The 16,987-nt window shown below is 33.0% G+C and overlaps 1 protein-coding gene across 1 annotated transcript; it reads left to right on the plus strand.

Moving 5' to 3' along the window:
* The first annotated feature begins 235 nt into the window (after positions 1-235).
* Tsr1 (Tsr1 ribosome assembly factor) lies at positions 236-13,109 on the plus strand. Its single transcript, XM_023168682.2, has 12 exons — positions 236-449; positions 502-772; positions 1,122-1,308; positions 1,358-1,613; positions 2,971-3,115; positions 3,489-3,648; positions 4,393-4,781; positions 5,358-5,481; positions 5,540-5,800; positions 11,663-11,843; positions 11,903-12,037; positions 12,885-13,109. Exons 1-12 carry the CDS (start codon positions 338-340, stop codon positions 13,028-13,030), a joined length of 2,367 nt encoding a protein of 788 aa, XP_023024450.2. The 5' UTR covers positions 236-337; the 3' UTR covers positions 13,031-13,109.
* Positions 13,110-16,987: the final 3,878 nt, after the last annotated feature.

Here is a 16,987-nt window from a genome sequence, read left to right on the forward strand (position 1 = left end):
AACGCGCATGAGCAACGAGAACAGTTCTCAACAGTTCAGCCTCGAGAACAAGAACGATTCGGGACGGTTCAAAATGTTCAAAACAGTTTAGGACCATTTCGCAGTCGAAACCAGAACAGAGGATTCATCAGTCCGAAATTATCCTCAATAAACCAAAACGCTCTATATCAACTGCGCATGATCCTGACGTCCTAGAACCTGAATTTCGCAGAACCAGAACAAACCTTATGTTTTTATTTTGTGTTCTGTGTGTTTTCAGGGGCATGTGTTTTTAGGGTTATGTTTACTTTGAGGGAGTGAAATATTCTGAATCTTTTTAGATATACGATTCTGAAAAATGGCAAAAGACAATAGCGTAGTCCATAGACCGGGTCCTTTCAAACAGCCCAATAAGAGTCACAAACACGGGAGACACCGTTCCAAAGGCTCCATATCCATAGAAAATAAAGGTAATGTGAGGTTATATTGAAAAAGCACACTCTAAAGCGTCTAAATTTTCAGGAAAAGTTTCGGTCAAGACGCTTTCTAAAAAAATTAAGCAGGAGTTGAATAGGGAACAGAGGCGACACAGAGAATCTCAAATCCGACAAAACAAAAGGGATGAAGTATTGGCAAAAAAAAGATCTCTAGGGGGCCTAGAGTGTGCTCCATTTCTGATATGTGTTTTACCGTTGAACAAAACCTTGGACCCGACCAGTGCGATAGAAATACTTTCCCAATGTGATGAAGAAGCTGTGGTTTCTCATGCAAAGGAAGGAGTCACACATATCGGGTAAGCTTATACACTGAGGACCTTATACCCGGTGCAGCAAAAATGAGAAAAAATATGAATGATGGGAAATTTGTTGAAAGTGGTATTTTTTTAAGTGAATAGAAAAATAATCGGAGGACAATGTGAAATAAATGTTATTCTTATTTTATTCGAGTTATATTTTATCTTGTATCAGTTATTTTAGTGTAGTGTATTGTATTCAAGCCCTGTTGTTGAATTTGAATTCTAGTGACTTTCATCATATGTCAAATCAATAATGCAAGTAAAATAGTAATGCCACCTTGATTTGTGTAGGTTTTATATTTCCAATCTGTAATAAATTCTATTTTCATTCATTTTCTATTTCCAGTATACCAAGGTTCAAACAGAGATATGAGTTCGTAACACCAGCTGTCGATTATGATTTCGGTATTTTGGATACTCTGAAAGTTGCTGATACTGTTCTACTCCTGATATCAGCTGCAGTTGGCCAAGAAGAAAATGAATCCTTGATCGACTCATGGGGAATAAACATTTTAACTTCTATTTTAGCACAAGTAAGAATAAAAAAAAATTGTTTCAACAAGCTAATTCTGTTTTTTCAAGGGGTTACCTACACCGGTAGTAGTTGTTACTGATTTAGAAAGTATTGCACCTAAAAAGAGGAATCAAAACAAACAGTTTATCCAAAAGATGATTAATAAATGGTTACCGGATGAAAAAGTTATGGTGCTAGACAAAAACGTGGATGGTATAAACCTTTTGAGAAGAATTGGTAGTCAAAAAAGGAAGCCAGTGCTGTACAGAGATCGAAGACCACATGTGTTTGGTGAAGAGGTGGAATATGTTCCAAATGAACAAGGTATAATATTCGGAATATTTTTTCCTTTTTGATATGAAAGAATGAATTATAGTAGTCCTGCAGTCATGTAGCCCTAAGGCATGTATTTTGCAGTTGATTGGAATGTTTTTATTTTCATCAGATAGATATTCGAGAAGTCTACACAACACTGTTCAGAATTTCATCGAAATTTGTTCATCACTAAAAAAGTTGTGAAGACATGAATAACATATTTTTTAAATATCTAGTTCTGAGGCAACAGTTCATGCAAGGAAATAAGATTCATAAAACATACCTTTAATCCTTCATTCCAGAATGACAACCACGAAGTTCTGCTTCATAAACTCCCTCTTCCCCTCAATTTGAAATCATTGTCCTAGGATACTGCAATGAAAAATGGCATACTCTCACAGATTCATACCGTCACATAAAATTCCTATAGTACACCCCATCTACACTAATCCTTCTCAGAATAACTTATTACAAACATTTTCTATTATTTGCAAATGAAAAAATGTGTCATGAGCAGTATCACTACACAAATGAAACCCTAAAATATTCTTGCTGTCCTAACCATGATTTCGGACTGAGTTGAAATAGAATTTCTGGCCAGTATCTAGATGGAGGGCAGGCTCTCAACGCCTTTACAACATAACTGCTTTTGACTAGCCCTAACATCTGCATCAACTATTGAAGAAGATTCAAAAGAAAGAAATATCAATTCATTCATAGGAAAAATCATATGACTTCTTCCATACCAAATACTTACCATCTTGTGCACAAAAATCGTACTATCTGAAATCAAAATTTGAGGATTACTAATTGTGAAAAAAATCTCGTTTTTTATATTAATGAAAATCACATAACTGGCTGGTTTACAGACCTGATTTGAGGTTTAACTTTAAAAAGTTATCACAAAAAAAAACAATGGGAGCACTCATACACCACCCTTTTTTTGTCATAGCAAAAGTTCTTTCAGGGATGAACCTACTATATCACTCGAAGATTATTTTGTTCTTTAGTAATTTTCAAATAGTGTGAATGTAAGTTTACTTTCTGAGATATACGCTTGAATAGGGTGAAGTTATTTTATATGCCCAGGATAAAAATATGTGAATTTGGCGATGTTGCCAAAATATTTTCTTGGTTCCAAGATAGTCCCCGACATGCAAAAGCTTTTCTATAATTTCTGTTTTTGGTACTCAACAACGAAATCTGTTTGCACCATGATTTTTTTTTCTTTATAGAGTTTTATTGTTTATATGATGACCCAGTTTTCAGATGATGATAATCAACCAATAGTACCTACATTCTTTATAAAAGAGCCTCAAAACAAAGATGGGCAATTTGTTTATTGAAACATTCAATTTTATTTCAGGAACTTTTGGTACTTTAAAAATCACAGGATATCTAAGAGGAGCAGCTCTTTCCGTCAACCAATTGGTGCACATTCCTGGTTTGGGTGATTTCCAGATGTCACAAATTGATGCTCCTTTTGATAATCACAAATTCGACAAAAAAAAGTAAGGCGGATCATTTTTCCATTTGAACGCATTGAAAATTTTATTTAATACACAGAATATTGCTAATTGGAAAATTACATATTTTACTTTTCTTTTATATCCACAGAATACATTTGTTATGAAACAAAGTTGGTGAATTTTTTTCAATTTCTTTTGTCCACTTGTAATATATCTCAAAATTATTCATATTGAATTGTAACTAATTCATCTAATGATCTGCTCCTATAAAACACCATAATTCATCAGACTGAATATTGTTTCACAAAAACCTTTTGATATATTATGCAGAAAACTTATGAAAAATATAGTGTTACAATTTCTTTTTGTTATTGCAAAAGTAAATAGCTAATATATTTTTAAAAAAAAATTTCAGTTTCATGGAATCACGTAAACAGTCTGTCACTAGAATTCTGGAAATTAGTGATCCAAATCAACAAGAATCTCTTGATTCCGAAAATATTCCCGATCCTATGGATGCTGAACAGACATTTCCCACAAATGAAGAATTGGAGGAAGCCGAAAGGAATCAGCAAGTGAGTGTTTTAACATGAATCCTTTTATAACTCATGAACATTTTTAGTCACCATACTCATAGTATACACAGAAAAAAACATAACATAACAGTTGGTGATAACTATTACTAAGCTATTTTCTGGGTTAGTTTCAAATTCAACCGCCACACAAACTTTAGATCCGAACCCAGGTACTTGGAAGGTGATATTTCTTGTAATCATTTGTATTACTTTTAGTGTGTATACTTTGTTAATCAATTATCAGATCCCTACTATTTGTCATCAACCATTTTATTTTTATGTTGTCATGATGGATATGTCTACACTTTTCCTCTTCAACTTTCAATTCAGAATATGAACGTAGAATTGTCATCAGACTTGGGTTACCCTCCACTTATGAATTTTAAATATATTCTTATAGTTTAGTAACAATTTTTTGGTCGTTGAGTGATTTATTAAGCCTGTAAATCTTCAAATCATCTGCCAACATTGGAGAATTTACATTATCAAAATTTCCAATTTCATTTACAAAAATATTGAATATTTTTTCTAAATAAAATTTTTGTAATGATGTGTCCATTGTTCTGTGATATTGCTTATACTATGTACTTCATGATGATGAAGAATTAAATAAAAAAAACAGAGTTCAATATCCATCATTGTATCGGCCTGGAAAGTATTTGCGTTGGAATGTTTCAAACTGTATTAAAAACATTAGTTTACTTTGAATGAAAATTACCTAATAGACATTATCCTTTGAATCAGTCGCAGTTGAGGAAGGTCAAGAAGGTGCCAAAAGGCTGGTCTGACTATCAAGCAGCTTGGATCCCTGATGATGATGCAGAGTTTCAGGAAGATCAGTTAGAAAATGATGAAGATCAGTCTGCAGATGAGGTCATGGACGCAATGTCCGAAGACAGGTCAGACAATTTGGACGAAGAAAAAGACGTTGACCTGGAAACTGTTACTGACTCGGAGGTGGCAGTTAATGACGAAAAATATGACAATGAAATGGATATTTACGCGGAAAAAGAGGCACTTCTAAAACTGAAAGCTGCGAAAAGTGATCAGCAGTTTCCAGACGAAGTAGATACCCCAACAGATCAATTGGCAAGGGTTCGATTCCAGAAGTACAGAGGGTTGGAAAGTTTCAGGTCAGCCACTATTCACAAAAGCTTATAAATTATAATATAATCTTAATGAAATGGAACAAATATCATTCACAGGATTCCTGTGATATTATGTTTTATCAAACATGTAATGTTTACTCTAGACTCCATCTCTATTCAACACATATGTTCAATAGAGTCACAACTGATCAAAGATAATATAATACACGTTAAAATGACAATACAATTCATTGTATTTGAAAAAATATCACAAACTACCCTTTATGTCAAAAGACAGTGAAAAATGCACTTGTGAAAATGGCATACTAGTCTTCAACAGTATTATTTAGACAATCTGGCTTAGCTATGAAAAATCTCCCATATTGTGTTTTATTGTTTTATCATTTATCCAAATTTTATCTAGATATGTCTTACTATGTGTTGGCTTTTACTTTTTTACTGACATAACAACTCACCAACTAACTGGTAAATGTATTCAGTTTCAGTTACCAATGCTTCGTCAATAAGATTTCATAATTGACAAAGTATAACTCTCGTTGCTGACTAATACTGCTTATAAGACTTTGCCTGTGAGAGAGAATTATCATTGGTTCATTACAGATCATCTCCATGGGATCCAAAAGAAAATTTGCCAAGTGATTACGCTAGAATTTTCCAGTTTGAAAACTTTGACAGGACGAGAAAACGTGTAATGGCTCAACAAGAAGATAAAGATGGTGTCTTGGTATGTTCCTGGTATAAAATACTTTGACATTTTCTTAAATGTTTTTGTGTTTTTCTAGCCCGGTTGGTATCTGACAATACATGTCAAAGACGTTTCCCAACTCACTTGGTCCTCGTTTCGAGAGATTAAATCCCCTGTTGTGTTAATTGGGATGTTTCCACACGAGCACAAGATGTCTGTTTTGAATACTGTTTTGAAGAGAACTCCGTGCAGTGATTTGCCAATCAAATCTAAAGAAAGGTTAATCTTTCAGTGCGGGTATAGGCGTTTTGTTGTCAATCCTATATTCAGCAGTCATACAAATGGTCAAAAACATAAGGTATGTGAATTAGACTTATCATCTTCGCAGGTTATTCAATTTGAAAATTAATTACCCTGGAGTTGAATGTTGTTAAAGAATAAATAATACTTCATCTAAATCCTTTTCTTGAATTGTAATGAGAAGTTCACAATTTTGACAAAAACAATATATTTTGGATTGCTTTGGTCTGTTGAAAAAATAACGTGATATTCATTTTTCTCGAAAAATATGTATTCATCAATTTCTGTTCTGTCCCCTTCAAAGTATTCCCCTCAGATATAATACACTTATGTCAGCGTTATTCCAATTCTCGAAGCAGTTCTGATAAGCATTTTTTTGTATATTCGTGAGCTCTATCAGCTATAATAATAATAATAATATAATGTATTGCCCAACAGGTAACACCCAATTACAGAACATAATTAAATACATCAGTACTGTTCATTCTTTACATGCTATATGAATATAACATAACAATGATATATAACATTGAATAGAAAACAAAAGAAAGAAAACTGAAACAAAAGAAAAACTGATAGCATAACTATTCATTGCGCTACTTGGTAAGAGTGATTATAATAACTGACTCTCTCACAACACAAAAAAGAAAAAACAGTTTTGATATCACTTTAAGATTTCCATTGCAACTTTTTTATATGATTCGCCAAGCAAGTATTAATATCGCAAAAGCTGCATATCGAGTTGTAGTTTTCACATATATATTTAATTGGAGAATGCGATATTATGTTTGTTCGTGCTGCAGAGCAGTAAAATGTGAGATTCAGCTGTGACTGAGGTCTTAGCACCCTAAAGTTCAGTTCTGACAGGAGCAAATGGCAGTCTACTTGGCTGTGCAGTAGTTCATGCAAAAAGGTTATTGAAGCATATCTTCTTCTTTTTTCTAAAGAAATTAATTGAAAGTGATTGAGAAGACTATAGTAGTCCGAACCCCTAGCTGGATAAATTCCAGTGGTTTTGAAGTACAAGAATTTCAAAAATTTTCTTTGAATTTTTTCAATTGAGTACTCATGACAGAAATAGTAGGGGCTCCAAATAATTGAGCAGTATTCAAGCTTGGATCTGACATTTGAGAAATATAATATCTTCAAGGCGTTTATGTTTGAGAAGTTTTGACAATTTCGTGTGATAAATCCCAACATTTTATTGGCTTCGAAAATTTTTTTGTTTATGTGATTGGCAAGTGCCATTTTAAAGTCAAAAAATACACCTAAATCCTTAGTCTCCACACAACGGGTTAGCAAACTACCTTGAATATTGTATGAATGTTCAATATGTCTATGTTTTCTAGTATATGACATGACTTTACATTTACCTATATTCAGATGTAGGTTATTAATTTCACACCAAGCCTGCACATTATCTATATCTTCCTGAAGTGTTATGCGATCATTCACATTTTGGATAGAATTCAGTATTTTCAGATCATCAGCATAGAATTTATTTGTGTGCTTAAATCATTGATAAATATCATAAACAACAGCGGTCCCAAATTCGATCCTTGGGGTACGCCAGACTTAGCAGTTATTGTGTTTGATTTGTATCCGTTGTAACAAACTATTTAGTTACCGTTAAAAAGGTACGATTCAAAAAAGCCTAGTAGCTTATTACTAAGACCAATAAGGTCCAGTTTCGAATGTAAGATGCTATGATCAATTTTATCAAAGGCCTTTGAGAAATCTGTGTATATCACGTCCACCTGTCCTTGATTATCCAATGTTGAGCACACATAGTGGATAACAGTGCTAGATTTGATTTAGTGCTGCGGTGGTTCATGAAACCAAGTTGAAATTCACTTATTTGGTTGTGTGTTGACAAGAAAGTGTGCTTATACAAGATAATTTCAAACGCCTTCGCGAAATTTGAGATAATTGAAATTGCTCTGTACTTTGATATGTTTGAAACATCCCCGTTCTTTGAAATTGGTCAAATTTTGGCAAGTTTCCAAACATCAGGAAACGTTGCTGTATTTAACGATAAGTTAAAGAGGTAACAGAAAGGAGAAGCTAAGACTGAGCTACAGTCTTTCACTATGAAAGATGGTATGGAATCAAAACCGGAAGTCATTTTGTTCTTGAGGTTTTTTATTGCTTCTTTCACTTCATTAACCGAAATGTTTGTGATTTTGATATTTTCACTATTATTTACCGATTTCGAACGACCTCTTGGATTTGAATTGCAAGGAAGATACACGCTGCTAAAGAACTCTGCAAACGCATTTACTATATCTTGAGGGCTTTCTAGTTCTTGATTGTTATAGTTCATTTTACCAGAAATTCTTGACTTTTGTTTTTTTGAATTAATGAAATTCCATAAATATTTTGGATCATTGCAAATTGATGATTGTACATTTGGGCTGTTTAATTTGTGTTTTTATGGAGGACCGCAAGATTCTAAAGCGATTTAAATAGAACATTGATTTGGTCTTTTTATATTTTTCCAAGGCGTTAGCTTTATCACGAATATTTGCAATAATATCGGCAGAGTACCATTTCGGGTATTTGTGGTTCCCTGTTTTGTATAATGGTATGTGTGTATCAAAAATGGAATATATTGTCTCATATAATTTATCTACCGCAAGGTTCACATCTGTGCAATTATTCAGGAATGTCCAGTCACATTCTTGCAAAGCCAAATACAAGGAAGAATAATCTGCTTTCTTGAAGTTATATGTTTTTTGGGAGTTTTCAGCTTTGAATGTATTATATTTTGAAGAAATATCAATGTTGATCATCAAGGCTGGATGGTGAGAGTCTTCGGTTAGCAGTGGTGCGTTGTCATGAAGAATCTCACATTTTACATTAGCAAACACAAGATCTAGTAAACGGTTAGAGGAGTTGAGTATATTATTGAGCTGTTTCAAGTCAAAAAAGTTAGAAAAATTATTTGCCAGTGATGTTTTTGTATCATTATTGGAGTTGTGAATGAAGTGTGTTATATTGAAATCACCTAACACTACAAGGTTTTCATTATATATCTCGTGAATCTGTTCAAACATTTCAAAAAACTGATCATAATGATCTATAGTAGTAGATGGCGGAATGTATATAACAAATAGGTAGAAGGAAACATGACTGTATGAACATTTGCATCCCACTATATCTATTGCTGGTAGATTGTTTTTGAATAAGTCTAGGTTAATTTTTTTACTGTTCAGAAAATCTTTGCAAGCAAGCAGAACCCCTCCACCAGTTTGAAGATTGGTTACCAGTAACTTACGATCTGATCTATGAACTATGTAACCACTTGGAAACAATTCACTGCTGGTGATATCATCCTGCAACCACGTTTCACTCAGAGCTATCACGTCATATTCCTCTTCCGAAACACAGGCATGAAATTTTGAAACTTTGCTTCTCATACCTCTCACATTTTGGTAGTTGCACGTGAATGAGTGGGTGCAGTTGGGCTGCTTTATTTTAAAGTATTGGACACAATTTTCGGTACTCCATTAATATATTTGATTCTGCAGTTTGTGTCACCCTTGCTGTGACGATCTTCCAATTCGGTCTTCACAAGCTTGTAAAGATCCAGTTGGCGCCGCGTTCTGTCGAACGATACGGATATTCTCCTGAATTCTTCAGAATTCCTCAGTAGATTCGTCCTCAGCCAGGTCATGTTTACAAACTTTGCAGGTACCCATGTTAATGAGTTTATCTGAAGCAAAAAGTCCTAGGAGTTTTTCAATAACTGATAACTTTTTATAATTTATTGTTGGACTTGTAGATTGTTCAGATGCACTTTAGGTTACAAATTGCTCTTTTATAAGATGGGTCCCCATTGAGATAGTCAATGAATGAATGTGGGAGCACTGAGAGAAGGCACTATGCAAAAATCGCAATTTCTGGCAATCTTAAGGCACCAGTTAACCTCGAAATACACGGAGCACATACACACATGTCAATTTCAAACCTTTAATCTGGTTTTATTTGGTTTTATCTCTTCAATCATCGCAAAACGCCGTTCTTTCATGGGTCTCTTCAATCTTGGGACCAGAAAAAAGTCGCTGGGGCCAAATCTGGTGAATACAGTGGCTGAGGTATGATTAGTGTTGTTTTTGGCCAAAAAAATTACAAACAAGCAATGACAAGCCAAGACTCATGAATTATGTTTCGAAAATACCTGGCGTTTTCTTCGTATTGCTTCTCACAAGCGGAACATAACTTCAACATAATACTTCTTATTGACTGTATGACCATGTGGCAAAAACTCCTGATGCACTAGTGATAATCGAAGGAAACCCTGACATTTAATATCGATGTCATTACCATGATAATATAATAATATGTTTGTTTATTGTTTGAGAATAAATTCTTGTTACAAACACAATGTTATAAATAAATATCAATATAAACATGAAGTATAAGTGTATAAAATATAAATGATTAAAATAAAACATAAACTATTGAAAGATTTAAAAAAAAGATTAAAATAAAATATAAACTATATATACATGCATATGCAGATGTTACATGACAAGAACTAGGACAGCAAATAAAAATATATGTTTCACACACAGTATAATCGCAGTTTCATCACATTCTAAATTACAGGGCATCGTCAAAATACTAGTTTTGTACATTTCTTTCTAAATATGATGAAAGGAGTCTCTTTGATTTCATTGGGAAGTTTATTGTATATCCTGATTCCATTATATGTCAACGAGTTTTGAACCAAACATGTTTTTGGAATTGGTAGACTCAGTTCATTTGACCGCCTTGTGTGGTATGTGGCTGTAGCTGTAGATTCATAGTTCTTCCTATTTTCATGTATAATTGACACCATTTCCAATATAAATATTGAAATAACCGTAAGGATTCATTGTTCCCAAAAAAGGGGTTTACATAAATCCCGCCATTTCGCTTTACGTAAGTACCTGATAGCCCTTTTCTGCAAGACAAAAACCGACTGCATAAGTTGTACCTATGATTCGTCCCCAGTTATGATACTTCTAAGAAAATCTGGACCGCCGTTAACGTCATTCAATAATTCCCGAGCAATACTCATGAGACTTTTTTTTTGTCAAAATTCAACAATCTTGGAACAAACCTCGCTGCCACATGCTGCAAGCCTAAAATTTATGAAAAAATTGCATCGCATCAGCTAGATGATATGCCGCCATCCTCAGTAATTTCTCTAATAGTGATCATATAGTTAATGCAGACATTACAATCTGAATGTTTATTGATCCTATATTTAACAGTCATCTCATTTTATTCTCACATTGAATCCAACATTCAGTTCTTATTTCGAGTATCTGCAAATTAACTGTTGGGAATCATTGATAATTTTGAAATCTTAATTTTTAGTTTCTGTTTTAGATACTTGTGATAACTATGTAAAAGAATGAAGTAAAAAAATGAATATCTATTAGAATTGACCCAAATACATAACCTTGGGACACATCACAGTCAAATATTCTTTATTTGAAATTTCACTTATTAAATTCTATTCCAAGTATGTTTTCAATAATTCATGAAAAACCACACAAAAACCATATCAATTACTAAATGCTGTCATCCGGCTGTCGTTCCTTTACAAATGATAACCGTCTGAAGAGGAGCCGATTACCGATAGGCAATCAATAGGGATCATTTCAGAGATGGGAAGGTCTTGTATTTATTATTTATTCTTCAATAATCCTAAAATTATTGTCCGTACGAATGAAATTTAGGTTATAAAATCATTGTTTTCTGAATCATCAGAGAGAAAAAAATTCAGTTTTGAACTAACTGAATCCTATTTTTTATTTCCAATTTTTTATCTCTAAATTTTTTATTTACTCCGCAATACTGTCTCTTTCATTGATATACCTGGATTTAGGAGGTAATTATAAAACAACTGATAAATTAATTCTTTCAGTTCGAAAGATTTTTTCAACCCCAGTCAACTGTGGTGGCAACGTTCTATGCCCCAATACAATTTCCACCGGCACCAGTTTTGTGCTATAAAGAAATAAACAACAAGCTTGTTCTGGTAGCTACTGGAAGTCTCCTGTCATGTAACCCAGATAGGCTGGTCATCAAACGATTAGTATTATCAGGTAACTTATCACAAATTGGAATTGGAATTTTGTATGATTTCATTTTTTTTTTTTTGTAGGACATCCATTGAAAATTCATAAAAGGTCTGCTGTCATAAGGTTTATGTTTTTCAATCGTGAGGATATTGTATATTTCAAACCTTGTACACTCAGGACAAAAATGGGAAGGGTTGGACATATCAAGGAACCCTTAGGTAAGTGCTCGTTTGAAAAACTTATTCAATCAGAGCCATATTGCTCAATAACAGCTATACTAGCACTGGTCTAAATGAGGGTCTTTAACTTGTGAAAGACCTCAGAAAATCCGTGGTTTATTTATTTTATAATTATACTTTCAATTGACCTAAATTTTTTACTTTCATATTTTTTTTTAGCAGATATTTTGTTCAATTGATGACCTATTCGTGTTGTAGACAATTCATATTGAATATAGAATAAAGAAAATAACTTTTGTCTAATTTCTACTGAGTTTATTATTTATTACGAACGGTTTCGGTTTATTAGACTATTTTTAAGTAAGGTTACTTGAAAATGGTCTTATAAACCGAAACCGGCCGTAACAAATAATAAACTTAGTAGAAAGTAAACAAAAGTTATTTTCTCCATTCAATATTCAAGATCATTATATGTTTGTAACTCCGAGCAAGGATTTCTATATTAGTGACTTGCCGTAAATATACTACAGTATGTGAAATGGTCAAATGAAGTACTCTACCCTACTTTACCCATTTTCAAAACATTCAATTGAATTCCTTAATAATAATATTTCAAAAACGCCATTAAATTACCAACCAAAATTTTCAAACATAATTCATGCTTAAATCAAAATCCTACAGAAATAACTAAGAAGTCCTTTATCATGAATGACTTGAGTAACTCAGAGATAGTTGACATGCATAAAACATGGCAATTCATTGCCACTTTTTTTTTCTTATAAAGTTATTCTGCTGCTTAGTAATAATGAATTTATTAATAGTTGCTGTAAAATTAGGTATTCCCAGTTAGTACAGTCGAGAATTCATCTATGTATTTTATTTTCAGGTACACATGGACACATGAAATGTCAATTCAATGGACAGTTGAATTCACAAGATACTGTACTACTAAGTCTATACAAGAGAGTCTATCCCAAATGGACTTATGAAAATCTTTCAGTATCTGTCGACAGTGAAAAGATGGATACTTAAATACGTCTTTGTATGTTACGCATAATGTACAGTGTTTTTTGTTATAAGTATATTTTAAAATATATTTTTCGTAACTGAACTGGATTTTATTATTTGAAACAAAGATTTTGAATTCTGTCAACTGTTGGTGGTATAAAATTTCCCAGCCTTCATAAAAATATTCGTTTATTTCCAAAGAAATATATCAGAATGCTTGAAAATAGTTGTATACGAACCTGACATATATTGAACAGAACAGGTCATGTTCAATGTGCATCATATCATCAAATATCTATTTTCAATCAAGTGCAAACTTTTAGCGGGTGTTGGTACTAAATGCTATAAAACATCATTTCAAAATCTGGCAAACAAAACTTGGAACAAATACAAAAATTTGGGAATAATTCTTAGGTCAAAAATTAATGTTCATTATCACATGACCAATGTAGTATCTAGTCATATGTATTCTCCAGTTGAATTTTCTCTATTCTTTAAAATTTCTTATTACTATGACCAATTCTTTTTTTATTAAGATGTATCAGCACTGCGGATCATATTCATGTGAAAAAAATCATTTCAGAAAGTTTTTATCAGATTCGTCAAAAATTCTTTTTTTTGGAAAGTTACCGACAAAAAAAATGGATCACATTTAACAGATCATTTTTGGGAAAAAATATTTTAGCGTTCTACTACTCCAAAGTTAAAAACCTCCAAAGAAAATAATCAACTTCAATGTAAACTATATACAGAGACTAGTGGCCCGCCCGGCTTCACACGGATGTAATGGTGATAATAAGAATACATATAAACGCGTGAGATCGCTGATAACCGTAAAGGACGAAGCGCGGCCTTCGACGGGCCTCCCCGTCGGTACCGCCGCAACCGCTATGTCCTTGCATTTTAAATCTATAATGTCTTCGAAAATATTCATTTAAATTACATAATGTAAAGGGCCATAATAATCGAAAATATTCATTTGAATTACATGCTGTAAAAGGCCATATTGATTTATATTATATGCACAATGTATATAAGTTACTCAGTTGGATAAGGATTAATGCTGTATTGATTTGATTAAAATTGCTTTGTAAAAAAGTAAAGAATAAAGAATGGTTATTGTGGGTTATCCATAAGAGATAGACATATACCATCCCAAGACTTTTTTGTAGACCTTTTTAAGGTATGCAATACTGTAGTACATTTTTTGATCTATCTCTTAAGGTTCAGCCAGTGTTTGCAATGTAATTTCAAAAAAATGTATTTATTTACATCACATTAGAAACCTCCAAAATTATCAGTGTTTCTCTATTATATTATGCATGTTATATACACATAAACCTTCCTCGCGAATCACTCAATTAAAAAACCCGCATCAAAATCCGTTGCATAGTTTTGAAAATCTAAGCATACATAGGGACAGACAGCGGGAAGCAACTTTGTTTCATACCATGTAGTGATGTGTAGATTATGCACAGAAGTTTCTTTAATGTTCATATATCTGAAAGCAATTGTTTCAAATTAATTGCCAGAAACAATTTGTCAGTTTATCGAACTTTTTCCTCACCAGAACAACATTGCTTTCTCTCGACGCGCGTTTCGCCAACCATGTCCTGATGATGCAAATCTTGGTTAGCGAAACGCACATCTAGAGACAGCAATTTTGTCCTGGGGAAGAAAAAGTGTTTCAAATAGGTTAATAATACACCAGAGGTTCCAAATTCTACTTGAGCAGTTTCAATATTGAGGTAGAAAATGTGTAGTACTGAAAGACATTTTCTTGTAATATACCTACCAGCAGTGATGGCGAAACTATGATGCACGTTTTAGTGCTAATACGCGAGCTCATTTTTGGTGACACGCATCTTCAAAAATAAAAAAATTGTAATTCAAATATTCGTCTCACATAACGGACAGAGTTGGAAATTAATAATAACATTATTTAGTAGATGCAATTGATATATTTTCAGAAAAACATTTGGACTCGAGGATTTGTTGAATTAAGATCAGTAATTGAAAATATGGAACGAAATCCTTTGAAGGATGAAAATGAGTACAACTACGAAGAAGGCATTTGAAATCTTGAAAGAGATTACCTGACACTTATATCAACTTGAACGATTCAGCAATGACTTTGCTAATAATTTTTTCATCCACATATTTTTCGCAGACATTTTTCTAAGCATTGAATAATTTTAACAAAAATGAAGGTAATCGGTTAACAGATGAAGTCAGTGGCGAAATAGAAGATTCAGCAAACAAACTTCAGCACCAAAAAAGTCACTAATTTCATATTATTTTTTAATTTTTGTTTGAATACCTTATAGAAAATATTTCCATGCACCAAGTTCAGAGGTTTTGCCATCACTGTACTAGAACTTATGACACTTGATTCATTGTGAGATTATATTTTAGTCTGCAACAATGAGTCACAGTTTTCACACAATTTCATAAAAAGAGTTGATTCAAAATCTCGATGATTTAATATTTGAATGAATACGTTTCGAATGTTAAGTTTAGCATTTTGGTTTGCAGGGACGAAAGTTTTCATTCCAATTTCTACTGCTATATTTTTTTTATAAAGTTCATGTAACTTCATGAATGATGGATCACTGTGTAGTCTGATTTTCAATGCAAGTTTTCTTACCCATCAGCTCAAAACTTGTGCCGATATTGAGTTGATGAAAAAACACATTTTTCGGCAGTTATTAGTAATTTTCACGAGGAATTATTATTTATAACAAGAGCAAATATTCACTACAAACATGGTACCAAAATGATTTTCAAACGCTGTCTTTTGTTTATTTTCTATATCACAGACTGTGATTGGCACAACCGCGATTATGTGCGTGGCATAAAAATTGTAATGGAGAACTTTACAGGGTAAACTTTTTCTATTCATCAATAATCAGAAATTATACAGATAGGTACATGTGTTAACTTTTTGGAAGCTAAAATCTGCCTCCGTCTTCAAAATTGGGGAAAATCTAAATATTTTAACAGTTTTCTCTTTGCTGATTCTTCAGTGTCTAATTTTCTGATTTTCAATGCAAGTTTTCTTACCTATCAGCTCAAATCTTGTGCCGGTGTTTCATTCAGCTTGTACCCACAGATATTGAGTTGATTAAAAACACTTTTTTCGGCAATTTGTAGCAATTGTCAAGAGGAATTATTACCTACTTAGGTATAACACGAGCAAATATTCACGACAAACAATATTATACCAAAATGATTTTCAAACTCTGTCTTTTGTTTATTTTCTATATTACCGACTGTGATTGGCACAGCCGCGGTTCTGTGCATGGCCCCCTGCGTGCTAAAGCAACAAGTTGTTGAGGTCAAACGCGATATACGGGGTAGTTAGACAAATAAACAATGAACGAGATGAAAATAGGAATATTATCGACTTTTTTTTGGGTTGCCTTCCACAATATGAAAAATATAAAAAGTGTAATGGAGAACTCTACATGGCAAACTTTTTAGTTCACCAGGATAAGTTACTGCGTAAATGCAAAGTATTTTAATAAATTATATAGATACATGTTTTAAAGTTACGGTGGCTAAAATCTGCCTTCGTCTTCAGAATTGAAGAAAATCTAAATATATTTATAGTTTTCTCTTCGCTGATTCTCCTGTCTCTAAACTTTCTCTACTGATGTCAAAGGAGTTTATTTTTCATTGACATAATTTGGAACAAAGTTGCATTCCTAATTCAGAGTTCAAGCAAATGGTATTAAATGATCCAACCTACCTCTTTACGAAATAAAAGTGGTAAATAACAAAGAAAAATAGATAATTATTTTGTCAATATCCGACGTAAGTAGGCATAAAATTAGTAATAAAATGCTATCCAAATTAGTGCTGAAGAGGCAATAAGGTAATTTTTATTCCTGAACATGGTATGTCTGCCATTGAGGATGACAGTGTTCCATGTAAGTGAAATGTTATCTCTTTCATATCTGTTTAAAATCTGTTTCTCCG

This window comes from Leptinotarsa decemlineata, unplaced genomic scaffold (genome assembly GCF_025532065.1).
Source record: "Leptinotarsa decemlineata unplaced genomic scaffold, Ldec_3_MD MMD2_tig00026354_RagTag_RagTag, whole genome shotgun sequence".
NCBI lineage: Eukaryota > Metazoa > Arthropoda > Insecta > Coleoptera > Chrysomelidae > Leptinotarsa > Leptinotarsa decemlineata.